This window comes from Vanacampus margaritifer, chromosome 16 (genome assembly GCF_051991255.1).
Source record: "Vanacampus margaritifer isolate UIUO_Vmar chromosome 16, RoL_Vmar_1.0, whole genome shotgun sequence".
In the NCBI taxonomy this organism is placed as follows: Eukaryota; Metazoa; Chordata; class Actinopteri; order Syngnathiformes; family Syngnathidae; genus Vanacampus; species Vanacampus margaritifer.
In genome coordinates this window covers 4,239,832-4,265,773 of record NC_135447.1, presented here as the reverse complement: position 1 = coordinate 4,265,773, position 25,942 = coordinate 4,239,832, and the positions used below count along the sequence as shown (strand labels likewise).

At 42.0% G+C, this 25,942-nt stretch overlaps 1 protein-coding gene across 1 annotated transcript in view; it reads left to right on the top strand.

The window, feature by feature from the left end:
- Positions 1-25,942, top strand: part of LOC144036535 (rho guanine nucleotide exchange factor TIAM1-like) — a 55,804-nt gene that overhangs the window by 27,682 nt on the left and 2,180 nt on the right. Inside the window, exons 5-30 of the mRNA XM_077547242.1 lie at positions 8-139; positions 307-869; positions 1,464-1,747; positions 3,402-3,674; positions 3,907-4,144; positions 5,007-5,179; positions 5,639-5,863; positions 6,610-6,795; positions 8,012-8,164; positions 8,253-8,327; positions 10,431-10,601; positions 10,681-10,785; positions 12,006-12,087; positions 13,087-13,173; positions 13,987-14,205; positions 14,878-14,984; positions 20,589-20,807; positions 20,890-20,958; positions 21,032-21,157; positions 21,962-22,070; positions 22,152-22,331; positions 23,174-23,389; positions 24,229-24,287; positions 24,383-24,479; positions 24,647-24,734; positions 25,465-25,643. Coding sequence (XP_077403368.1) covers positions 314-869; positions 1,464-1,747; positions 3,402-3,674; positions 3,907-4,144; positions 5,007-5,179; positions 5,639-5,863; positions 6,610-6,795; positions 8,012-8,164; positions 8,253-8,327; positions 10,431-10,601; positions 10,681-10,785; positions 12,006-12,087; positions 13,087-13,173; positions 13,987-14,205; positions 14,878-14,984; positions 20,589-20,807; positions 20,890-20,958; positions 21,032-21,157; positions 21,962-22,070; positions 22,152-22,331; positions 23,174-23,389; positions 24,229-24,287; positions 24,383-24,479; positions 24,647-24,734; positions 25,465-25,643 — 4,276 coding nt within the window. The 5' untranslated portion in view covers positions 8-139; positions 307-313. The remainder of the gene's footprint in view (positions 1-7; positions 140-306; positions 870-1,463; positions 1,748-3,401; positions 3,675-3,906; positions 4,145-5,006; positions 5,180-5,638; positions 5,864-6,609; positions 6,796-8,011; positions 8,165-8,252; positions 8,328-10,430; positions 10,602-10,680; positions 10,786-12,005; positions 12,088-13,086; positions 13,174-13,986; positions 14,206-14,877; positions 14,985-20,588; positions 20,808-20,889; positions 20,959-21,031; positions 21,158-21,961; positions 22,071-22,151; positions 22,332-23,173; positions 23,390-24,228; positions 24,288-24,382; positions 24,480-24,646; positions 24,735-25,464; positions 25,644-25,942) is intronic.

Here is a 25,942-nt window from a genome sequence, read left to right as displayed (position 1 = left end):
TGTACAGGTCATCATGAGATTTGCCCAGCCATCCTAATCGGTCCGTCTGGTGCCGCCCAGCAAGCGTGACGTGTGGAAAATGATGCGCTTGCAAGATGGTGAGACCAGGATGCCACTGAGGTGCAGACCTTGACAACAGGTAAACATCTTCCCAAAGGAAGCAGTTGCCGTAGAAACTTGAACTGTAAACAAAATGTGTGTTTTCGAATAAGTCATAAGTCAAAAATGTTTGTAAATTTCTGCAAGAAAGTGATATACTGTGTTTCTGAAAAAGTCATACATTACTGATAACTATATAATCTGCAGTTGCATTATGGGAAACGTGGAGAGCCAAAACGGCGAGAGCGCCTTCCATGGCGTCTCAGCCGGGCACCTCTCCCGTAAGCACACGTCGTCGCGCTCTCTGCGCCTGTCTTCCACCGCCAAGCGGCCGGTGACCCGCCGCCCTCGCCACTCCCTGTCGGCCAAGCAGCCCGAGCACCACCGCAATTCGGAGGCGTCCACGCGCTCCTCCAGCACGCCCAGCATCCCGCGCTCGCTGGCCGAGAGTGGCCCCGAAGCCCCGGACGACGACGCAGGCGGCCTGGCCGACTTCGGCAGCAACCCGCACTGGACTCAGCGCGTGGCCATGACCTTGAGGCCTGAGGAGCACGACGCCTCTGCCTCGGCGCCACCGGACGACGAGCCATCCAGCTTCAAGAAGAAGCGCTCCAAGTCGGCTGACATGTGGAGGGAGGACAGCCTGGAGTTCTCGCTGTCGGACCTCAGCCAGGAACACATGACTAGCACGGAGGAGATGGTGGATGGAGGCGAGGAGGAAGAGGAAGAGGAGGAGGAGCAGTTCAGCCGACCGCCCAGAGGACCCAAAGGTGCAATATTTTATTATGCAACTTTATTGATTCATCATCTTTAAAGAGCCAAATTCTGGTCACTGATCTGGACCACCACCTTCTTGAGAGGTGACCAACAGATTCACCGTTCTATATAAATACCATTATGTGAAAACAAATGTCACTAAATTAAATTATTTTTTTTTAAATTAAATTACAGAAAATTTAAAATAGAAGCACAACATTAAATAAAATAATAATAATTAAATAATGGCAATTCAGAGAAAATATCAGATTTATAGAAAAAAATAGTAAAAAATGTCATTAATTAAATCAAAATACCATTAAATAATCTAATCAACCTAATATACGTCGTCCGTAACATGAATGATCAATACAGTATACAATAATTTGTCCATGTTGTATTTTACATTTGAATGACTAAATATGACATTTTAATTTCAGCTGTCCAATTCATTTTTTTATGGCACAAACAGGTATTTCTAATGCACCAGTTTTACATCAACATTTGATGTTTAATTACCTTGACTGTACCATATTTTGATTATATTCAGTGTAACTCATAAATTATACTGACATGGTTTGTAATGCTTGCGCTCGTTCATATGACAGGTGCAGCGGAGCGTGCCTCGTCCCTGGACCATCTGTGCAGCCACCAGAGTGCGGGCCTCAGGGGCCAAAGGGGGCGCCGTAGAGACGAAGAGCAGGATGGCGGCGTCGACGGCGAAACGGGGCCGATGTCTCCGAGTGAGGAGGACGGCGGCGGCGGCGTGTACGCAGCCTTCACGCTCCCTTGCCGACGCTCGCACTGTCTCTCGGAGGGCCCGACTGGGCTCGGCTTGGCGACCCCGCCAGCGCGTCCTGTTTTTCAGGGACGTCGTGCGCAAACCACACAGGTAAACATTCAATGTGGATTTAAACTAACCACGGCATCGTTGCGTATTTTCCATTTGAATTTGATTATACTACAACGATCACAATCTCCTTATTATTCCATTGGTTACTTGGGGAATTGCTCCATTTCTGTTGCCGGAAGAGTGTGACGTGCAGCCGGCCATCTGCAGCAGCAAATTTCTGTGCAGAAACACGGTACATTGTTTTCAAGCATCGCAAAGATGTTTTTGATATGACTGATTATATTTTGAATTAAAACAGTATTGTGTCAAGCCATTTTTGGGGCCCAACACAAACCAAAAATGTTTTCTCCAGCCGGAAATTATACTCATTCCTATAATGGAAAGGGCCCTTTTTGTAGGTATTAAAATCATTTTAAATTTTAGCATACATGCTTTAATTTTTATTGTTTTAAAAAGATTTCTGATTTTATTTTGAATCTCATTCATAAATATATTTAATTATTTTACTATTTTGCTTAGATTTTTTCAAAAATTAAATTTTATCTATTTAGAATCTATAATCTAATTTCTAGGAGAGAAAAGTGAGTTTTTGCTGATACTAGAATATATTCAAGTCATTATTTAATTAAAAAAACTTCTTTTTTTATTATGATGTATTTTATTTAAAAAAAAACTTTTATTTAAAAATAATATTTTTTGTTATTTAATGAAATATTTTCTGTATGGAATGAATGACTAAACTGATTTGTACATTTTGTTATTTTTGTTTCAAGTTTTAGTACATGAAATGTTTTATCATGTCATAAAAAAAAATTTGGTCATTAACATATTTATTGATTTAATTATATAAATAATTTTACTATTTACAGTATTTTTGCAAGTATTAAACATTGTATTTTATATTATGTTTGACAACTTCATTTTTAATTATATGTATTATACTGCCTTTAATGAGAGAGATATCTTTTTTATTACATACATAAACACACTTTTTAAATGTAATTTTATATTCATCAGAGAGTCTGTGCTGCCCTGGTTTCCGTCATCCCTCAAACATTGTACACACAACGGACAAAAGATGATGCACTTGTGGTTTAATTTTTCATTGAATTTGTCTTTTCAATTCAGGCAAAAGCTGATTGGCTACGAAAGTCGCCAGGAGATTTGTTAAAGCAACAACTGTGCCTTTGTCACATTAGTAAAAAAGTCCAAAACAAGAAAAGCTTCTTTCCCAGAATCCCCAAGCTGCACCCTAAGTGCTCATCACAAATTCATCTAGCTGTGTGCATGTGTGTGTCAGGGGGGTTGTGTAGCAGCTATAAATAGACGCAGCAGGCGGCAAAACATGGAGCAAAAAGAACAGAGAGTCTCAGTTTCTTAAAACGAACTCCGAGGAGGACATTGAACCTCTCGTGGAAAACTTTCCAGCGGAAATACACACGCGCTATCTATATAATATAAATGGCCACATTGTGTTTTTACCAACAAGCATTTCATTTCTTTCGTGTGAAATGTTCACCTTGAATTGGGTGCACCCCTTAACCCCTCGCACATCACCCTAAAAAATGGTCCGAAAATAGTCTCTTTTTGACTTTACATATCTTTTTATATTGTTATCGATTAATCAACTTTCAATATAAATGCTGTCTTGTATGTAGCATTTATAAACTTTACTTCATCCTCCTCTTGACAGGACATCTCGGCCGCTCTGGGCGAGGGCAGCGAGTACGGCGACAGCGGCATTGACGGCGTGGCGGACGCGGCGGCGGACGGCGAGCCGTTGTCGCGCCGCTGCAAGGCCATGTCGGCGTCCTTCTCCGTGTACTCGGCTGTTGAGAGCGGCCTCTTCCGCGACGGCAGCGACAGCGGCAGCAGCAGCGCCGGCGTGGCAGATGCGCGAGGCGGCGCCGGCGCGGGAGGAGGTGTCTATGAGAACTTCCGCAAGGAGCTGGACAATCAAGTCTGGGTCAGTTTGAAATGCGGTTCAACAGAATTGTTTTGAAAAGCAAAATTTGAGCATCAGTCATTTGGCCTATTTTAAGTAGTAGCAAAAGAGCAAGTTGTCTCGGGAGAGTAGAAATAAAATTACAGACAAGTTTTTTAAGGCTATAGGCCTATTAATCCTCTATAGTATAGAGGATTAATATTTTCACTTTGACAAAAATCCAATCGCCTGTCAACCCTCTACCCTGTTTCAGGCCCACCGAGGCCATGAGCGCTCGGAGGAGGCGTGCTCGGCAGTCAGCGACGAGATGAGCAGCGGCACGCTAAGCAGCGCTTACCCGTCGGAGTCGGCCGTGGCGGCGGCCTGCGCCCACAGCACTGTGCGCAAGGCGGGCGCGCTGGCCGTCAAGAACTTCCTGGTGCACAAGAAGAGCAAGAAGGTGGAGCCGGCCACCAGACGCAAGTGGAAGCACTACTGGGTCTTGTTAAAAGGTACTCAAATGAAACTCAATGCCGTCCTTGTGACCTTGAGCTGGGGTTGTGTTTTCCATTTTCTGTTCTCCGCCTCGTTTAATTTCACGCCGGCGTCCGTGTCTAATCCATTTCATCCTTGTGAAATGCACAACAACCGCCTGCTCGTCTTCGTGGAGTTGAATAAATCACTTCGAGTGGAATGTGTCTGGAGGACGCGCTGACACTATACTTGCCCTAGAAACAGTTTTTATTTTTTACTGTTAACTCTTATTTTCATGTAAGTCTAAATTTATATTGGGTGTAATTCCACTGTGGACCACTAGATGGCGGCACACTATTTAGTTTGAGATTTGAAATAACGAAAACAAGTATTTCAACATTGCCTGTTTTCTGTTGTCAGACATCCTGTTTTTTATGCCTACAGAAAGCATTATATTGGGTGTAATTCCACTGCGAACCACTAGATGGTGGCACACTATTTACTATTAAATGCTATATATTTGAAAGAAGAACGAAAACAGGAAGTATTTCAGCACAGCCTAGTTTTTGTTGTCAGTCATCTTTTGTCATCCTGCTTTTTATGCCTACAGAAAGTATTATATTGGGTGTATTTCCACTGTTAACCACTAGATGGTGGCACACTATCCAGTTTGAGATGGTATAAATTTGATAGAAGAACAACAAAAAAAAGAAGTTTTTCAGCACAGCCTAGTTTTTGTTGTAAGTCATCCTCTGTCATCCTGTTTTTTATGCCTACAGAAAGCAACTATAGGTTAATTTTTCTAGTGAACTATTGATGTGTATCATTAAATGATAAGTTTGGGAAAAACAAATTGTTTACTGTAAACAAATGACTGACAGGCGTGTGCGTGCGTCGCAGGCTCTACACTGTTCCTCTACGAGTCGGACGGTCGCTCGGGCATCGACCACACCAGCGTTCCCAAACACGCCCTGTGGGCCGAGAACGCCATCGTGCAGGCGGTGCCCGAACACCCCAAGAAAGATTTTGTCTTCTGCCTCAGCAACTCGGCCGGCGACGCCTTTCTCTTCCAGGTACGAGGACACCGCACCTTTCCCGTGTCTAATATGCACACTACGTATGGCACATTGACGTGTTTAAAGGGCGCGTTGTCACTGAGCATTGTCAGCTATGACAATTTGTTATTTATATGCCGACACCTGTCACACTCACCAATTGGAGGACAAAGATGCCGTAAAGAAATCTTATTAGGCTGGTTGACCGCTGCCCTTATCGCATGCTCTCATCCGTACCTCATTTGCATGATGAACTTCAATACCTTAGATTCGTTATTGTTCTACAGTACTATACCATATGTGATTTAATCTGTATTTAATTAGTGGATCTCCAGTTATTGTGCTCCACATTATTAGCATAGATTTATCATTTATACCTGTAAAAATAAACCTTCTGTTATGGCTTGGAAAAATCCACAATTGTAAATTAAAATACTTTTTTCTTGTATTTATGACTTTCATTTTTACACCCTTTAGACGTCAGGCCAGACGGAACTGGAGAACTGGATCACGGCGATCCACTCGGCGTGCGCCGCCGCCCTGGCCCGCCAGCACCACCGCGAAGACACGGTGCGCTTGCTGCGCGCCGAGATCCGCAAGCTGGAGCAGAAGATCGACATGGACGAGAAGATGAAGAAGATGGGCGACATGCAGCTGTCCACCGTCACCGACGCCAAGAAGAGGAAGACCATCCTGGAGCAGGTAGGCGACAATGCTTCGTTTGCCGTCGCTTTTGGCATCTACATCCCACACAAATAACATCTTTGGTCAGTAAAAACACAAAATAATTTTCTTCAGCCTTTTGGTTAGCTTAACGGGCCATGCTGCTATTAGCGTCACCTGTTGGCTTTGACATGCACTTATTTTTACAAAGATTACAATTTAGGTCAGAAATTAACATTTTGGGAAAATTGCCTTGATTTAAAAAAAAAAAGAAAACATTCAGTCGGTGAAAAACTTCATTTAAAAAAACCTAAGCATTATATTTATTTTCATTTATTTTTAACTTTCTTTTTATTCAATTTATTTAAATGACCTTTTTAAAATGTATTTTTATCTAAATCAATTTTATTGTGTTTTTTTTATTTTTATTTAAATTTGTACTTGTTTTTGTTTTCATTAATTTTTTTTGTATTTTACATTTTTTTAAATGTATTTGTCTGAATTTTAAAAAAGCTTTTAAAATTAAAAAGTGGTCTCTGGCTTCTGATTGGCTAAAAGAGCTTCTTTACTCGTTAACTCATTGAATTATATTTTATTTGTTTTGTGTCTTGTCTCGAGAAGTGCAATGCAAATTTGCTTTATATCATTATTTTGTGTGTTTCAACTCGCACTGTCGGGGGCTTCATCATCATCATCCTCACCACTACTCCCACGTCTCACCCATGGAGCGAGGCGCCATGTTCTTTTCTCGCCGTTTAAAGCGCTGTGGCCTTTTGTCCGTTCAGATCTTCCTGTGGGAGCAGAATCTGGAGCGTTTCCACATGGACCTGTTCCGCTACCGCTGCTACCTGGCCAGCCTGCAGGGGGGCGAGCCTCCCAACCCCAAGCGCCTGCTGGGCTTCGCCTCGCGCCCCACCAAGCTGGCCATGGGACGCCTGGGGATCTTCTCCGTGTCCTCCTTCCATGCGCTGGTACGTCTTACACGCAAGAACATGACGCAATTGTGTTTTTGTTGTCAGGAGGAAGTGGAAATTTACCAGGGTGATACATGTCCAATAATGGGTTGGTGAAGCAGCATGTGGCTCATTAGGTCACCAGTTCACGTCCGGGAAAGGAGAGAAACAAAGAACATGCACACATACACACGCACACACAAGTTTGATGGTGTTGATTGGGAGATCAATATGAAGTGTCCCTGAGGCGCTTTCCCACCAAACAGGCTTAACTCTCTCTCTCTCTCGAACCCCGTCTTTCCCTCCCTCCCTCCTTTTCCCTTGCCTTCCTTTGTCTCCTTATCTTTTGCACCCCCCTTTCGCCCCTCTTTCCTCCCCAGTGTCTCACACTGTCAGACATCAACACACAATTGATTTTTTTTTTTTCACTATCCGTTTTATTTGCAGACATAATTTTCAAGCCTTCAAATCCTTCCTGACGCTTTATATTGTATCTTCATGTTGCCATGACAATCGCTTTTCTAGCATTTATATACTTACGGTACCATTTCATTTTTATATTTGTATACGGTGTATTTTAGTTGTTACTCATTTTTTATGCATATATATTTTATTTTTATAATTAAATATATATCATTTAATATACTTTTGTATGTTTTATGCATGCTATTTTTAAATATTTGTCTACACTTTTAAAAAAACATATTCTATGCATGTTTTTTATTTTCTATATGTACCGTTTTATCCACACTTTTCATTAATTATGCATAAGCTTTCATTGTAAATATTTCTACACAAACAATTTTCTTTTAAAAACACAATATTTTTTTTATACATTATTCTCCTGGAAATAATAGTAATGTTACAGTGCATGTTAAAGTAGTATTTTGCTTTTTGGACTTTTTCAATTATAGCAATGGTAACGGTAACAACAACAGCAATAAGAACAATTTGAAATAGTTATTTAATTTAAAAATTATTTTTTTATTTAAATTCTTTTGCTGCTGCCGGTCTTGGCCATGTCTCTCTTGAAAATTATTTTTTTCAATCTCACCAACCTGGTTAAATAAAGCTTAAATGAAAAAAAAAAGTAATAATAATAATACTGTAATAATATTAATAAATATGTCTACTATTCGTTCCAGTATTTGACATATTTTAATTTTCCCCCAATAAAGTATACACATTTTCTTTATAATAGAACATTTAGCATTTTAATTTTGTGTTCTCTCAGGTGTCTGCGCGCACGGAGATGGGCGTGAAGCGGCGCGGCCAGGCCACGCCTTCTCGCACCTTCAGCAAACGGCGAAGTCGCTTCTCGTCACTGTGGGGGATCGACACCGCCTCCCGCAGGAAGTTGAAGGCGCAACACCCCACTATCAGCCAGGTGGACCTTTACAAACATGCACAAATCCTCTGCATTGGAGTGCCTCGTAGTTGTCAATGTGCTCATTGTACATTCTACATCTTAACAGGTGTTTGTTGGTGGCATCGAGCCGGCCAAAGCGCCTACGGAACCAACGTATGAAGACTCGGCCAGCGACAGATCTGTAAGATTTTAGTTGATTTTGTCATATTTTCTGCACTTTTGGTCACAAATGTAAATTCATGTCACTAAAGTACAGTCAGACTTTGAAGTTGTGTTTTTTTTTGTAAACAATGGAATGATTTAGATAGTATGTTTGCTTCCAGGCTTTTATTGTGAGGGCCACTTCCTCTTTTTGTTCCATTGATGTTGGTTTGATAGGACTGATTGTTGCAAATAAGGAGCTTTGATTTGGATATTATGAGGCTGCTTAACCACTTTTACTGCTGTTATTTTGCTAGGTGCAACTTCCTGTTTTTGTTAAATGATTGAACTCTCTTGGTATATTGAGCAGCTCCTTACGTGCCATTGAGCTCATCTATTTGTCAAGAAGGAACACCAAATGCAGACATAAACTGCTATGTTAGCTTCCCGCGCTAACCGCAGACCTGGTTAGCTGCCGCACACACAAGTGACTCCGGTCTAATTACGTTTCCCCCCCCCCCCCCCCCTCAAACTTGCTGGAGCATCTGATGAGTCTTTGTGCGTGTTTAACGGCTTACAAGCATCTTCACTGCCCCGAGGCCAAAGGCAGCAGCGTGCTGCCATTTTCCAGATCACTTTTGTAAAAAAATAAAAATAATGATTCTCGTCTTTTTGTTACGGCTTATTATGGGGAACCACGGCTGAACCCTTCCACATCCGAGAGCATTCCGTCTTTCGCTTGACGCTATCTGCTGGATTAAGTCTCTCGCTAACCACCCGGCGTATGATCCACACGTAATGCAATTATTTCTATTCCCAGCCATCTTTTCAGCCTGTCAAACAGCACATCATCATCCCCCTTTGGCACTTCCTACCCTCCTCTCTTCCTTCGCTCGGGGCGAACCAGAGTTGACGGGTCTCGGAGGCTATCAACCGGCAGCCTTTGTCTGCCTGACATTTTGATCTCATATCTTCACCATACTTTTTGGCAAGGGCCCTGGAAATACTCAAAATTATCCTAAAACGGTTGCTTTAAACCAAGATGACTGACTTCCTGTCTGTTTGGGGGCATGGTTTCATGAGCCTAACAAATTTCATGTTGCTAATTATTAAACTGGCTGCAGTGGATGAATTTTCAAGACCTTGCGTAGCTAACAACAAAAGTTCTTTGCAATGTAGCGTCACCAGTTTGTGTAGTATACTTTTTTTTTTTTTATCTAGTAGCAGTTGGACAAAAATCTTTAGAATGTGTTCATCTTTGAAGGATGCCTTCAAATAGCTAAAATGAGCCTAAAATGGTTATGGCTGAACTTGTTAAAAAAAACACACACAATTACGAAAAACATTTGTAGGCCAAGTTCAATTTGGGAAATGGTTCAAAAATGATCCCTGGATTGGCTGGCAACCAGTTCAGGGTGTACCTTGCCCACTGCCCGAAGCCTGCTGGGATAGGCTCCAGCGCCCCCGCGACCATTGTGATGACAAGCGGTTAAGAAAATGGATGGATGGTTCAAAATGATTCTAAAATGGCCACCTCGAACCAAAATAGCAGCATTGCCGTATTTTCAGCCCTGTTATGTTGCAGGACTGTAACACACCGATGCTACAGTATTACATCTGTGTGGATCGCTTCCAATTGCTCACAGCTGGTGGACTTTTTCGGCAAATCCCACTGATGGCGGAAGCTTCTCGGAGGGGCCAGATGGTGCTTGGCTGAGTTGGTTGGTGGTGGGGGGGGGGGGCTATGAACTGGGGGTGGTACCCTATGTGGACACCCATGTCTGCTGAAATTGTGTATCAACTAAAGGGAAAATTATGGTGGAAGCTGTCACCTGATATGATTGGAAAGATCAGCGTGTGTGAGGTCCTGTTGATGCCGATCGGGCTGCCAGATTGGCGCGCATGCACACACACACACACAAGCTCAAAGCCACTTGGGAGCTCAAGAGGATCACAAAAGAGATTTTGTAATTAGACCTCCAGATGCTTTAGACCACCAGCAGCTTCCATTGGCTCTATGAGATTAATATTCTCTACTACATGTAAAAATGACTGTATATGCTAAAGAGCAACTCCAACCTGTTCTGTTTTCACCACCAGTCACTAATATACATATATATGTTTTCATTGGTCCTATTTTCAGAAGGAGAGGGAGAGCTCGGTCAAAAGTCTTCCCCAGCTGTCGCTGGACAATGACGTGTGGCTCCCAGAGAGCCTGGCCCCCTCCTGGGTGTGCCTGCCCGGCGACCAGCCCGTCCTGGCCGTGGTGCAGCCTGGTGACGCGGCGCTGGAGGTTCTGAGCGCCATCTGCAAGGTAGTCATGAGAATCCAAAGGTTTTACGATGCATGTGTGTTACTTTGGAAGAGTTTTTAGGGTTGTTGTCCTCCTACAGAAAAACCAACTGGACCCTTCCGATCACTACCTGCGCTTGAAGGTGGCCGTGGACGACCAAACGCTCCTCTACGTGCCCAAACATGACGAGGAGGTCTATGATGTGGTGAGAAATTAAAATGTCATTTTACCATTTAACTCTTTGACTGCCAAAAACGTTAAATAACGTTTAGTAAAATCCTATGGAGGAGTGCCAAAGACGTTAAAAGACGTTTTTTTCAAAACAGAGGTGAAACTAACCATTTTCTATTGTTGATTACTGAAAAACGGAATAAGGTAGAAACAAACTTTTTTTTCTGATGAAAGATAAGTGTCCAATCTTTCATTTGGTAGTATGTGTGTTTCCATAGTCCAAACACATAATTTTCTGTGGACCTTGAAAGATCAGTCAAAAATGCTTAAATCGGCTTGCGGTATCCCTTTTCTGAAAACGTCTGGCAGTCAAAGAGTTAAATATATTTTTTTTAAACTTTGCTTAGGTCTTCTTTCATAGGTCTTACCTTTACAGTAAGGTGAAAATTCACACCTGATAAATTTAAAAATAAGTACAAAATGTTTATTCCAGATCTGATCCAAATTTGCCATTCACCAATAGTGTAAACGGTCATATATTAAAATTTATGATTTATGATACTTAGAGGCTGTTATCTTTTCATTTCATTGACTCAAAAGTCTTGGTTTTCTTCTTACCTCATATTAGATTTTTTTTAACATTATGGTACCATTATTTGTAGGAGTAAAAAGCTAAGTGAAAATGATTTTTTTTTGAATTGCTAAATGATTTTTGTGCTAAATGTTTAGCTATTTTCAAAATAATAATAATAATATTGATGGCCTAAAAAATACAACATGAAAATAATGGCAAAAACCGTCATACACAATTCAATCCACTTCGGATCCAGATTTGGCATTTGTCGTCAGTGTAAACGCCACATGTCAAAGTCCCATTTAACACATTCAGACACTTATAGCTCGGTTAAATGGATCAGAGACGTCTCCCTCATTAAAATTCATGCGGATTGTGTGGGATAAATTATGCAAATGAGCGTGTTATGCTTGTTATCTCATAGACAAACGACATCATGTGCCTCCATATTATTCAATAGAGTTGTTGAAGTCCTATATTCACTTTGACCACCTGAGTGCTCTTCATCCTCTTTGATCAACATTTCACGCTTATCACGTCCTCATTTCACATCTTGACACACCCACACACACTGACCCCGCAACCTCTATTCACAATTGCTTTGTCAAGGATGTTGAATAAAAGATGAATCTTTCCAAGCGTGATGACCGTCACGCGGTTTTTGTTCCTTTTTTTTTCAGCTGTACCAGGAGATCGAGATCTGCACCAAAGCCACCAGGTTGATCCAGTTCGACCGAGCAGAGTCGTGCACGCTGGGCTACGGTACGTCGGCATCGCCTCGCACAACAGACTTGTTTCAAAATTGCGACGACGGGTTGTGAAGGATTGATTTGGGGATGCTGCTCATTAGTGAGCGCTCTTTGTCTCAAGCGGACCAAATTCCGCTGCCGTGGCGAACCTAATGGACTCTGTGCCTATCTCGCTGGATATTGTCAGGAGTTTCACAAGCATTCTGATTAGGGGGAAAAATGAATAGAGTTTTATTTTAAATAGGGGGTGTCAAAACTTGTGTGTTAGTTTTGAGTTAATTAAAATTTCTTAAACGCCACAAATTTTTTTAACGCACGATTACTTGGAAAGCCTGTACTGGGGGAATTCCTGTCGCAACGCACCACGCACGGCCACGTCATAATTTTGTGGTAATAAATGTAATAATAATGCACATATTTGTGGAGATTGTTGTCAAAATTAAAAAAAAATTACAGAATTTCACAAGTTATACTTAGTTCTTAATATGAAAAGAAAAATGCACTGAGCTGTCACCATCTCTTACAAATGCAATTATGCCATCTAGTGGCAGAAAAATGACCTCAACACAACAACAATATCACACTTAAAGATGCAGCCATAATTCTATTAGTTTAACATTTTTTCCACTTTTATCTCAACAAGAGTATGAAACTTAAAAAATAATAATGTTATTGTACATTTTGAACAGATATCAAATTTGTGGTTAATTGTGAGTTAACTATTGAAGTCATGCGATTAACTGCGATTAAAAATTTAATCGTCTGACACCCCTAATTTTATATGTTTCAAATCTTGGGTAGGGTCCCAGGGTATTAAATTAGAAGTGTTACAACATAATTCAGGTTTGAAATTAGGGTTTCAAATGCGGGTTTCAAGCCAGAATTAAGGCCTTTCTTTTTTTTTAAAGTAAAGGTTTCAAGCCGAGGTTAGTTTTTGAAAGTAGAGTTTCAAGCCTGTGTTAGGGTTTCAGATTCGGACACTCAAGCCCGTTTTTTGTTTCCCCACCTTCAGGTTTCTCCGTGTCTGTTTTGGACGAGGACGGCACCCAGCGGCTTCACATCACTGACGTCAAGGCCGGCGGACTCGCCTTTGCCAAAGGTAACGGAACCAGCTAGCCTAGCATGACGCTAACTTGACAGCCTGCTGAGTCACACACACACACACACACACACATTGTTAGTGGGTCAGCCAGCATGTTCCATTGATCCACTGAGGAGAATTTGCGGAGACTGAAAGAGATCACGGAAGCAAACCAGGCCAACACTGGAGGCTTTACTCCAACCCCGTCTCTATTAATGTAGTCACAGAAATGCACGTGCACACGCGCACGCGCACGCGCACACACACAGTGCGACCGCGGAGTTATGCCTGCGGGCTTTATTTCTTTCAGTCCCATAAAGACTCCACTATGCCGTGAACATTTCCCATTGCAGACATGTAGGCCACAACTTGGGGCTAAATGTGTCATTTGTGTGAATAAAAAGTGTCAATGTGTGTGTGTGTGTGTGTGTGCGTGCAGGTGAGCTGTCTGTCTCTTTATTGGCTGCTAATTGGCTGTCAATTAGGAGAGCAGGTGGCTTGAAGAGATGTTTGTGTTCCTGCATGTTGTGCTTCCAAACGTCTGGCTGACTGCTCTAAAAGTTGGGTTTTGAGGCAGGGTCAGTTTTCAATTTGGGGCTTCAAGCCTAATTTCCAATAAGGGTTAGGGTTTTAAGTTTTTAACGTTTAAAGTCAGTTTGGTTGTGACACTCAAGTTAGGCTATCAAAGTTCCAAGTCAGGAGGGTTAAGTTTGCCAATAAGGGCTTCAAGTCAGCATAAAGGTGAGCGCCCGGGGCGTTAGCATGCAGCAAACGTGTAACACAGCCTGGATATGTTTGTGGCATCTTCTGAAGTCTTTTCGTCTCCGCAAGGCGTCCAAGCCGGCGACGAGATCCTGCTTCTGAACGGCAAGCCGGCCGCCGCCCTGCAGATGGACGACATGCGGGCGGCATTCGCCTGCCAGGCCTTGACACTGAGCGTGGGTGCCGTACCCCGCCTGGACGCCGCCGACCTATGCCCGCTGCCGCCACCCCGACGCTCTGACGCCGAGCCAGCCGCCTCCGCTACGGACATCTTCTCACAGAGTCATGGTCTGGAAGTCTCTCAAAATGCTTTGAAAATGCGTCAAAATGTAGTCGCTTATTTGAGGGATGGTGTTTATTTTATGTCATTTAACACAGCAGAGTGCACCACAAAGCTAATTGGTGCTAAAGTTGCACACAGAGGTAGCTAATGACATTGTTGCTGCTGTTTTGGTTAGCAAAAATACTTCCAAGCTTATGTTCAAATTAGGGTTTGAAGACGAGATTATGGTTTCAAGATTCCAAATTGGGGATCTAATTTAAATTATATTCCATGTGTACTCATGTATAAGTGAGACGTTTAATTTCTCTGACCTTCTTAATGTGCCTTCCAGATGGTCTCTTGAAAGCACGACGTGGCAGTTAATGCTAATTAGATACCTGTCCTCTCCATCCACGCACAAGGGCACCGATTTTTATTCTTTCTTTTTTGATTTCATAATTAGCATGCGGGGCACTCATGAATATTCATGAGATGCTGTCACATGTCAGGACAGACGGGGGTAAAAACTCCAGCTGGAAGTTATTTACTCATTACAAGCAACGATGAAGCCCAAAAGGATGAAATTGTAGCTGATGAAGCCCATAACCCCCCCCCCCCCCTCCCCCCAAAACAAAAATAAAATAAAAATTAAAGCTGTCACATGCACAGTGTAATATTTTTCTGTGTTGGTTCCACAGAGGACATCCTGGACGACGTGTCGGGCCTGACTGTAGATGACAGCTTGGACGAGGGAGTGCCACAGAGTCCTGGGGATCCTCCCGAAGAGAAGATCTATGCGCAGAAGGTACGAAATGTATAGCCCCTTTCACGCAGATTACGTGAACGTGTCCGCTGATGCCTAAAACCACACCCGGCTCCCTCTAGCATCATTTTTAAACATAGACGTTTGAGAAAAATGCAAAAATAAAGTTCATAACCCACCATCATGCCGGTACAACGAGGCGCTCTACTGTAAAGCAGGCTCACAGGCCTAAACCCCATTTTATGTCCAAAAGGGGATTTCTAAAAGCTAACCATCCACCCCCACCCGCCGGGCACTTTTGCATTTCTCAGTGTGAAGTGCATGCACTCACAGCTGACAACGAGGCACTCTAAAGTGGGAAAATCCTGGCCCTTATACTGAATGCCAAGTTAGACTTGTTTTTTCGCCCCTTTTTTCCGTTTTGGCGTCATCACATTTCTCACAGTGACGTGCGCACACTCACTGCTGACAATAAGGCGCTGACAGACAGGTGTGAGACGAGCGTATGATTTAGCAATCAAGCGGCCGTCGCCTCTCATCAGCGTGTCGGCATTGTGACGATTGTTGCCAGCAGAATAGCGGCAGACCTCTTTGCCTCTTTCCCCGGATACGCTTGTCACCTCGGTCCCCTCTGTCACCATGGTGACAGCGCTTACCTCAGTGGACTTTTTTTTTTTTTTTTTTTAAACGAGCCTGTTGAAAGGTTAAATGTGAGATGATGAAGGACAAAACAAATGTTGCGCTATGCCTGTGTTAGCATGCTAAAACTAACAGTTGTGTTTAAATGAGATTTTAAAATTCTTGAGCCTCCCCCTTAACTGCTCATTGGCATAAAGGATTTAGGAATTTGGATGCTGTCTTGTCAACATAAACGCAAAATTCTGGCAACATACTCCCCCCCCCTCCAATCTCTCCCGTCCCTGCTTTGTCTCACCTCATGTCACCCGGCGGCAAAGGCGGGACTGTTTTTAATTATCCCGACACTGTCGTCGCTTCATTGTGTCATTTAGCACAGACAAAACGAGTGTCTCGAGCGACGACGAGCTTCATTATTTTAGACAAAAGCGTCACCGCCGCCTACAAATGTGATAACCAGGGAGATAGGAGGAGGGGTGAAGAAAAAAAAAAGGGGGGGGGGCACTTGGGATAACAGCAATCATGAAGATGATGATAGTGCTGATTGTCGTCGTTCCCAGAGGAGAAAAAGTCAGTCTGCTTGTCATTTCTATACTTCTACCTGCAGGCTTTTGAAATGAAAAATGTGATTTAAGTGTCCAAGTGGGTGTGGTTTGCTCTAATTGACAGACATTGCTTGCGTATCGTCTTTAACTCGTCTCGAATCTCACTTTGATTATTTTTATTTATTTTTACCGAGAGAGACTTTGATTATTTAAAAATATATATTTTTTATGCATGATCATTTTAATGTCACAGTATGTCCACTAGAGGGAGTTCTGTCTTCATGAATTAATTTTGCTGCACAATAACTCCCATTTTACAATCCTTACATATAGTTATTAAAAAATAAGAATCTCATATTTCGTGTGCGTGAAAGTTCTTCAGTTATGAATACAAAATGTTCAAAAACTGCCAGATAGTCTCTGTTATCCAAAATAGTGATCCAATTTTTCTTTTTTGATTTTTTCCTATTTGATTTTGTCAACCACTTTAACAATGCCACACTCAAAAATAAACACAACTGCAATATTTTAAAAAAAAAAAAGGGGGGGGGGGTTCTATTACTATTTGTAAAACATTTGAATCAATGAAAAAAAAAAGTTACCCAATTATAATGTGATCAAGGTGGCTTCAAAAAAATGTCTTCGTCATCTTTATCAAGTGCGCACTTGTTGTGAGCGAACGTTTACATATTTAATACACGTCAAGCCAAGAGCTGGCATATGTTATGCGTACCTAATCTCTGTTTATCCCACTTTTCGCTGGCGGGCTCAGCAATGGCGACAGGTTGGTGCTTGCTTCCAAGCTCCTCCCTTCCAAACTGTACTGCGTCCACGCACACACAAACATGCACTCGTTCCATAGCCGCAGGGTGTGAAAAGATGCGCGGGGACCTGCTTGCGGGATAAGGTAACACTGTCAAGGCTCTTAATCGATGAATTTACCTGTTTCATTTCACGCATAGCTTAATGTGCGGCGTTTTGTCGCAATATTCGTTTTTAAACGGGTGGTCCGCCTACCATTATGCTAATGAGCTGTCACAGAGACCCTCACACACATGTGTGCATCAGTCAGTTGGAATTAAGGCGTGCCTTTGTGATTACGTAAACCACGTGTGTGTGCGTGCATGCGCGTGTGTGTGTGTGTGTGTGTGTGTGTGTGTGTGTGTGTGTGTGTGTGTGTGTGTGTGTGGACCAGGTGTGGTCTGTGCAGGTTGTGTAGACTTTGGAATGAAAGTGCGCAGATCGTGAAAGAAGCAAAACCTCCACCAAGGAAAGTATCATTTACCGTTTGTTAGTTTTCAAATGAGGTTGTGCAAAAATGAGCGAACGGCCCTCCGGAAATGTTTCTGGAGAAGGTGGGTAAGGGGTGAAGGGGAAAAAGTGGCATTTATGGAGCAGCTCTGGAATGGGATTTTTAAGGGACATTCCTAATTAAATATTAATGAGACAATTTAGACATACAAAGAAAATGATTACCTCCACCAAGGCAGTTATCATTGCCGTTGATTTGTCTGTTAGCAGGGTTATGCAAAAATGAGTACGGACCGCTAGAAATGTTTCTGGAGAAGCAGGGTGATGGGTAAGGGAAAACGGTGTCATTTTTGGTGCAGGTCTGGAATGGGATTTTTTTTTTCCCACGATGGTTGGTGTGACAATGGGATTATGCAAAAGCGACCAATTGGACCCTTGGGAAAGTTTCTGTGTGATGACGGGTCAAGGGAAAAACATCTTTTTTTTTTATGCAGGTCTGGAAAGGGGACTATTTTCTCAGTGCGTAACATAATGACATTAATTAAACGTAATGTAGGATACCTCCACCAAGCAACTTGTCTCTTCATTACTTTGTTGTACAAAACGACTAAATTTGTGGTAAAGCAGCGTGACGGGTCAAGGGAAATGTATTTTTGGGGGTGACTTTGCAGATGCGTGAAACTAAATGACACGTTAGTGCTGATCCAATCAATCTTTGATCTGGTTTGTTGTTGCCGTCAGTCGTGCTTACATAAGCAAGTGAGCGTATGCGCTTCCTTCCTTTCCCTCCTCCCTTCTGCCTCCTCCTCCTCCTCACTTTCTCAACTCACGGAGACGTTTCTGCTTCTTCTCGACTTGCTTGCTGCACCTCGCAGTGGCGCCGGGTTTTCCTTTTGTCGCTGCCAGGTTTGAATGCTTTTGGACTTTTGGGGGTTTTGTTGGCTCCCCCTGGACGCATGTTTGAGACGTATTCCGAGCGTCAGCATGTCCGTCTTCAGGACATCCAAGAGGAGGACGAGGGTGGGCCCCAAGTGGGCGTCCAAGTTGGTCCGTGATGTTTTGCACCTGGTGAGCTGCACTTTGTGCTGAACGCTTATTTTGTTTATGGTTATATGACGATGATGCATTATTGTTAGCCAGGCATGCGTTAGCACGTCTCTAATTGGGTGCAGCAGCTCGCAGTGAAGGGGTGTCTCTGTGTCGCGCCCACTTTTTTGTCTGCGCATCCATCTGTCACTCACTTGAGGGAGTCATACGCTTTGGCGTAGTCTTCAATTGAGGGAGGCATTCACTGTGACCTCACCTAAGGAAGTCTTACTTTATTTTAGACTTAAAGGGGATCATACACTTTGGTCAGATCCCACGTAATGGAGGCATACAATCTTGTTTATGAGCTCACTTAACGCTATGTTTTCAACTTTAGTTCAGGAAGTCATACATCTTGTTTCAATCCTTTTTAAACGTGTTTTTGACCTCACTTAAGGGAGCCATACACTGCTTGTGTAAATGTGTTAAAGAATGGCATGCACGCTACTGTAGTCCTTTTTAAGGGAGTCATACACACTGCTTTTGACCTCAAGGGAGTCATACGCTAATTTAGACCTCACGCGAGTCATACACTGCTTTAAGTTGTTTAACAATGTTTATACACGCCATTGTAGACCTTGTTCAAGGGAGGCATACACACTAGGGAGTTTCGGTATTAACAAATTAAGACCTCACTCAAGGGAGTCATACACTGCTTTAAACATTGGTTAAGAATATTCTACTCTATGCTGAAGGGCCTCCTTTAAGGGAGACATACACACTGCTTTTGACATTAAAAGTAATTCACAAATTTAGACGTCACACACTGGTATCATCACTAAAAGGGTGTTGTACACTGCTTTCGACCTACGACCTAGCTTAAGGGATTCATACGCTCTGATGTACACCTCACTTAAGGGTGCCCTACTCTTAGGTTTAGACCTTATTATATGAATTCATACACTCTGATATATGCCCTGTTGAAGGGAGTGATACACTCTGGCTTCACTAGTCTCACTTAAGGGAGAAATACACTTACGGGAGTCATACACATTTTGCGTCTTTGACATAGTCTTGTCGATTAGGTTGACTTTTTGTTGTGGTTTAGTCGCGGAGGAACAACACGGGATGCATGGAAGATCCCTATCTGTGTGTGTGTGTGTGAGTGTTTATGTATGCGTCCAGATGTGTCAGTGCTGCCAAACGGGTTTGAACGCCACCACGGAAAACAGGCTTTGTCGTTGGCGTGCCGCGGACGAGCGACGAGGCGTGCAATGTGCTTAGACGGGTCTGTTCCCGCCTCCGCAGCCCCCCTGTCACTCTTAATTGTAACCCGCCTGGATACATCGCATTTAGTGCTCTACACAATTTGTACAAAGGTCAATGTTGACACTCTGGTTTTGGCCATATTTAATGGAGTCATACACTTCTGATTTAAACCTCACTAAAGGTATCATACGTGCTAATATACACCTTGTCTAAGGGTGTCATACTTTGGTTAAAGCCTTATTTAAAAGAATCATACACTGCTTTAGGTGTCGCATAAGGGGTTCATACACTGGTTTAACAGTATCATACGCTTAAAGGAGTCATACACTGCTTTAGCTGTTGTTAAAGGGGTTCAAACATTGGTTTAGATTGTGCTTAAGTGTCATACATGGTTCACTTAAACAAGTCATACACTGGTTTCGACCTTGTTCAAGAGGGTCATACACTGCTTTGGACTGCTTAAGGGAGTCATACACTGCTCTAAATGTTGCTTAATGTATTCGTACTCTCTGGTTTAGAACCTTATTTAAGGGTGTCATAGTGGCTGGATTAGACCAGATGAGTCACTATTATTTCTAATGTGGTATACACCGGGTTTAGGCATTTCTCAGGGAGTCATACATTATGGTTTAGGCCTTCCTTAAGGGTACTCAATAGTCTGGTTTGAACCTTATTTCAGAGAGGCATATACTCTTTATTTTCAACCTCACCTAAGGCGGTCAATCCTATGGTTTAGATCTTTAGGGAGTCATACACTTTGGCTTCAGTCTCGCAAATGGGACTCATACTTCTCATTTAGATTTTGCTTTAAGGAATTGTATGTGCTCTAATGTATGCCTTTTTAAGGGTGTAAGGGTGCATGTTTTTTGTTTTCGACATTTTGCCCTCGCCCGTACTGAACATGGCCTTCTTCCCTCAGAACACAGAGCAGTCGTCGTCCTTCCACCACCGCAGCCACCACGACGCTCCCAAGTGCCCGATGTCGTCTTCCTCGTCCTCCTCGTCTTCCTCATCGTCCCTGTCCCCCAGCCCGGTGTCGGCCCTGCCGCCGACCTACGCTCAGCGTCAGCTCTCGCACGCCGACAAGCTGCGCAAAGTCATCAGCGAGCTGGTAGACACGGAGAAGACTTACGTCAAAGTCCGTGGTGACTCATGCCCGTATGCTCTCACTCCTCATTCATTGTTGCGGCGTCTGAGCTTGTTCCTCCTCGTCTGTGCAGGACCTGCGTTGTCTCATCGATTGCTACCTGATGCCTCTGCAGAAGGAAAGCTTCCTCACGCAGGACGAGGTAAGATGCTCTCCATCGGAACCACACCCCGGACCGTGATCACGTTCTTGACGTCCGTTCTGGTCTGTCCTAGCTGGACATTCTGTTCGGCAACCTGGGCGAGATGGTGGACTTCCAGGTAGAGTTTCTGAGAACGCTGGAAGATGGAATCAGACTGGTGCCCAATCTGGATAGACTGGAAAGAGTGGAACAGTTCAAGGTGACAATAAAAACAATGGTTTAGTTTTGGAGTCATACACTGGTTTTGATCTTAACTCTTTGACTGCCAAAAACGTTAAATAACGTTTCGTAAAATCCTATGGAGGAGTGCCAAAGACGTTAAAAGACGTTTTTTTCCAAAACAGGTGAAACTAACCATTTTCTATTGTTGATTACTCAAAAACGGAATAAGGTAGAAACTAACTTTTTTTTTCTGATGGAAGATGAGAGTCCAATCTTGTTTTGGCAGTATGTGTGTTTCCATAGTCCAAACACATAATTTTCTATGGACCTTGAAAGATCAAGACAAAATGCTTAAAATCGGCTGGCACCCACGGCATCCCTTTTCTGAAAACGTCTGGCAGTCAAAGAGTTAAGAGAACAATACACTCTGGGTTTTAATCTCTTGTAAGGGAACCATACATACCTCACTCAAGGGAGTCATGTGCACTGGTTTAGAATTTGCTTAAGCTTGGCTAAGAAAGTAATGCACATGTTTTTTGATTTTCCTTAAAGAGAATCATACACACTGATTAAGACCTAATTTAAATGGGTATCACACTGGTTTAGACCTTGCATAAGGGAATCATACACCCTGTTTTAGAACCCGCAAGGAGCTATACACTATGGGATAGATCTTACTTCAAGACCTATCTTAAGGGAATCATACATCCTGTTTTAGAACCTCCTAAAATCCAAACTATGGAATGGATCTCACTTCAAGGAGATTCATATCATCTACTTAAGGGAACCATACATGGTGGTCTAGACCTCGCTTAAGGGAGTCATACGCTTGTTTTGGCAGAAAGTGCTCTTCTCCTTGGGCGGCTCGTTCCTCTACTACGCCGACCGCTTCAAGATCTACAGCGCCTTCTGCGCCAGCCACACGAAGGTGCCCAAGGTGCTCGCCAAAGGTAAACGCGGCTTGTCCAACCTGAAATTTTAGTCTCCGGTTTTGAACGTCAACATGAAAAGTGTTGTGATGTGTCATCCAGCGAAAACGGACCCGGACTTCAAGGCCTTCCTGTCCGAGCGCAACCCCAAGCAGCAGCACTCGTCCACGCTGGAGTCGTACCTCATCAAGCCCATCCAGAGGGTCCTTAAGTATCCTCTGCTCCTCAGGGAGCTCTTTTCCCTCACGGACCCCGACAGCGATGAGCACTACCACCTGGACAGTGAGATTCAACACACACTGCTTTACTGACCTTACTTAAAGGAGTCATACATATCCAAGGGGAGTCATACGCTTTGCTTTTGACGTCAATATGCACCTGAGTGTGGACCCCACTTGAGGAATAAGGTTTAGGGTTAGTTTAAACCAGACTTGAGGGAGTTATTGTTAGATTTCTATTGAGGGGGTCATGCACTCTGCTATAAATCTTGCTTAAGGGAGTCATACACTTTGTTTAAGCTTACTTTCAGGATTCTTACTCTGATTTAGACCTTGTTTGGGGTAGTCATGCACTTTGCGTTAGACCCGGCTAAAAGTAGTCATACACTCTGATTTAGACCTCATTTCAGGAAGTCATACATTGGTTTTGACCTTTATTAAGGGAGTCATACACTGTGGTTCGGATCTTGCTTTAAGGGTATCATTCACATTGTTTTAAAGCTCACTTAAGACAGTCAACACTTGTTCACTTCCTACTTGAGTGTGTCCTTCACTGCTCTTAGACATCGTCTAAAGGAATCATACATACACGTTTATCCCCTACTTAGGGAGCTGCTCCTCAAGGGAATGTTATACTATTCGTCTCACTTAAGGCATCAGACACACTGGTTTAAAACTCAGGTAAGGGAGTCATAATTTAGACCTCATTTAAGGGAGTCATACATTTGATTTAGACGTCTTAAGGTTGTCCTACAAAGCTAGTTTAAAATAAATCGTATTCTGTGGTTTAGCATTTGCTTAAAGGAGTTCTGCAAACTTTACAGTTTAAGGGAGTCAGACTCATCTAGATCTTGATTAAGGGAGCCATACATGACGTGCGTTTTCTTTTTCTTATTTGTTCCCCAGTGGCCATGAAGGCGATGAACAAGGTAGCGAGTCACATCAATGAGATGCAGAAGCTGCACGAGGAGTTCGGCGCCGTGTTCGATCAGCTCATCAGCGAGCAGAAGGAGGTGGGCGACCTCTCCATGGGGGATCTGCTTTTGCACTCCAGCGTGGTCTGGATCAACCCCCCGGCCTCTTTGGGAAAGAGCAAGAAAGACCCGGAATTGGCCGCATTTGGTAAGCGTCTACGAAACACACAATACACACCTTGGATTGACTTACACATACTTGATGTGCGTTGTTATATCAACAGTGGAGTACCACAAGGCGCCCTTCTAGGTCCACTCTTATGTTAAAGGTTATTTATTGAATGTAATTATCCGCACTAAACTGCTGTGTGGGGTCATTGGCTTAAAAAGAACCTACAAATTATTACTATTAATTAGTGTATTAAAAATTATTATTATTTATTTATTAATTTAAATTTACATTTAAAGGATATTTATTAAACATAATTACCACCACTAAACTGCTGGCTGGGCCCATAGGCTGAAAAAAAAGATGTTTACTATAAATGATCATTATTCATTATTATAACAAAAAAAAAGAATTGCTTTTTTATTTAAATTTAAATGTAGTATTTAAATTTATATTTAAAGGATATTTATTGAACGTAATTACCCACACTAAACTGTTGTGTCTGGGATCTGGCTTTAAAAAAAAAAAAAAAATGCAATTATTATATTTAAAAAAAATTGCAACAATGGCCTTTTAATAGTCATCTGCCCTGACAACATGAATGTTAACAGAAATGTTCCATAGTGTTTGCAGTAGAAACAAGAACTTTGTATAATATGTAATTGGACCTTTGCACTGCATTTTAATCACGTCATAAAATCCTCCCTTCAATTGCCCTCTTTTATTGTCAGCGTGCTGGGCATTGCTTCAGAGAATTAATATTGCAACTATTACATAATCACATCAAAAAAAGGGGATTGTCCTGGCATGGCCCACTGAAAGTGGATTTATCTCAACATGACGTCATTGTTTTGTTTTTATTATTATTTTTGTCTTAGTGTTCAAGACTGCTGTGGTGTTTGTGTACAAAGACTCGTCCAAGCACCGAAAGAAAGTGGTGAGGATGCTTTTTGTTCATTTTCCAGTCAAAATGAGGTGAACTCCAGTGCCCCCTGTTGCTATATGAATGTACTACACACTCCTCCTCTTCAGGGTTCCTCTCACCGAGCGTCAATGAACGACGACCGGGATCCCTTTCGCTTCCGTCACATGATCGCCACCCACTCACTGCAAGTCCGCGCCCTCGCAAGTACGCTAACACTAAGTTACATTTATCATCCCCTGATTGTTTTGACTACAATTAGTGGGGAAAATAGATTATAGACTACAATTAACTGATGATTTTTTTTAATTTTTTGGGGGTGTAGCCAGTTACAATTTTTTCTTTGTCTTGTGTGTGTGTATGTGTGTGTGTAGACTCTGAATGCTCGGCCGTTTGTGATATAGTTCACACCCGGTCGGAATCCGAGGGGCGACCCGAGAGAACGTTCCAGTTGTGCTGCAGGTCAGATTATTATTATAATTTTTTTAAACTTTAGGCTAATTCAAGACTCTTACAATGGAGGTTATTTCTGTTTCTTTAGTCCTATATTGATTTATATTATGCAGTTACTAGCTATTGTATTACTATTACTATTGTTTACTTTTATCAAAATGTATTCGTTTTTACTTTGCATATTGTATGTATTTGTTATTTTGTTTTATATGTTCATTTGTAAAGTTATGTATTCACTGCTTATGTAACTTTAATTTTTATATATTTAAACTACATCAAAATTAGTTGTTTTCCATTTTTCAAATTGTATGTAAAATCTAAAGTAAATGTGAACATTTAATTTATACAATGAAAAATATTCAAATGTTATTATTTTTTATAATTATATGCCATTACTTTTACTATTTGTTTTTATTTTTGATTCATTGATTCATTTTATTTTTATATCCTTATTTATTCATTATTTTATTTGTTGTATGTTTTTTTTTAGATTTATACCTTTTATTGGAAATTTGTTACTTTGTTTTTAGGAAGGAACAACTTTTTTTTTTAAGCAAAGAATTACAATTAATTTACTAATTTAAAAAGTAATTATTGTTTTTATTCAATAAGCTCCTTCTTAGATTGTATTATAAGTTTTTATAAGTTTTATTTATTAGTTGCACAAAATGAATGTCAATTGAAAGTAATTCCGTAATAACCAACGACGAATTACGTTTGTGTTCATTTTTGTGTTCAGTTCGGTGGAGAGCAAGAAGGATCTGCTGAAGGCGGTGCACTCCATCCTCAGGGAGAAGCAACGAAGGCAGCTGCTCAAGACCGAGTCGCTTCCCCTCAGCCAGCAGTACGTCCCCTTTGGGGGAAAGCGACTCTGCGCCCTTAAGGGGGGGGCACAGAGGCCCGCCGTCAACCGAGCAGGTGAACCCAAGAATAATAAGTTGTATTTTTATGACATTCAAATCAACCGCTGATGTAACGCTTAGCATAAAACTCATCATTTGGGACAAGCAAGTGACAGCTAATCAATGCAAAAAATGGCCTGATACTGTCAAGTTAGCAGCAATTATACAAAAATAGGAATAAATACAAATAAAGTGGCAACGGTCCTAAATAAGAATATAATTAAAGTTCATTGTTCTTTAATTTTTTTTTTACAAAAATAAAAATAAACTACTTGCCGATTCCTATTCAGCTATTGGCAAAGGAACAAAAACAGG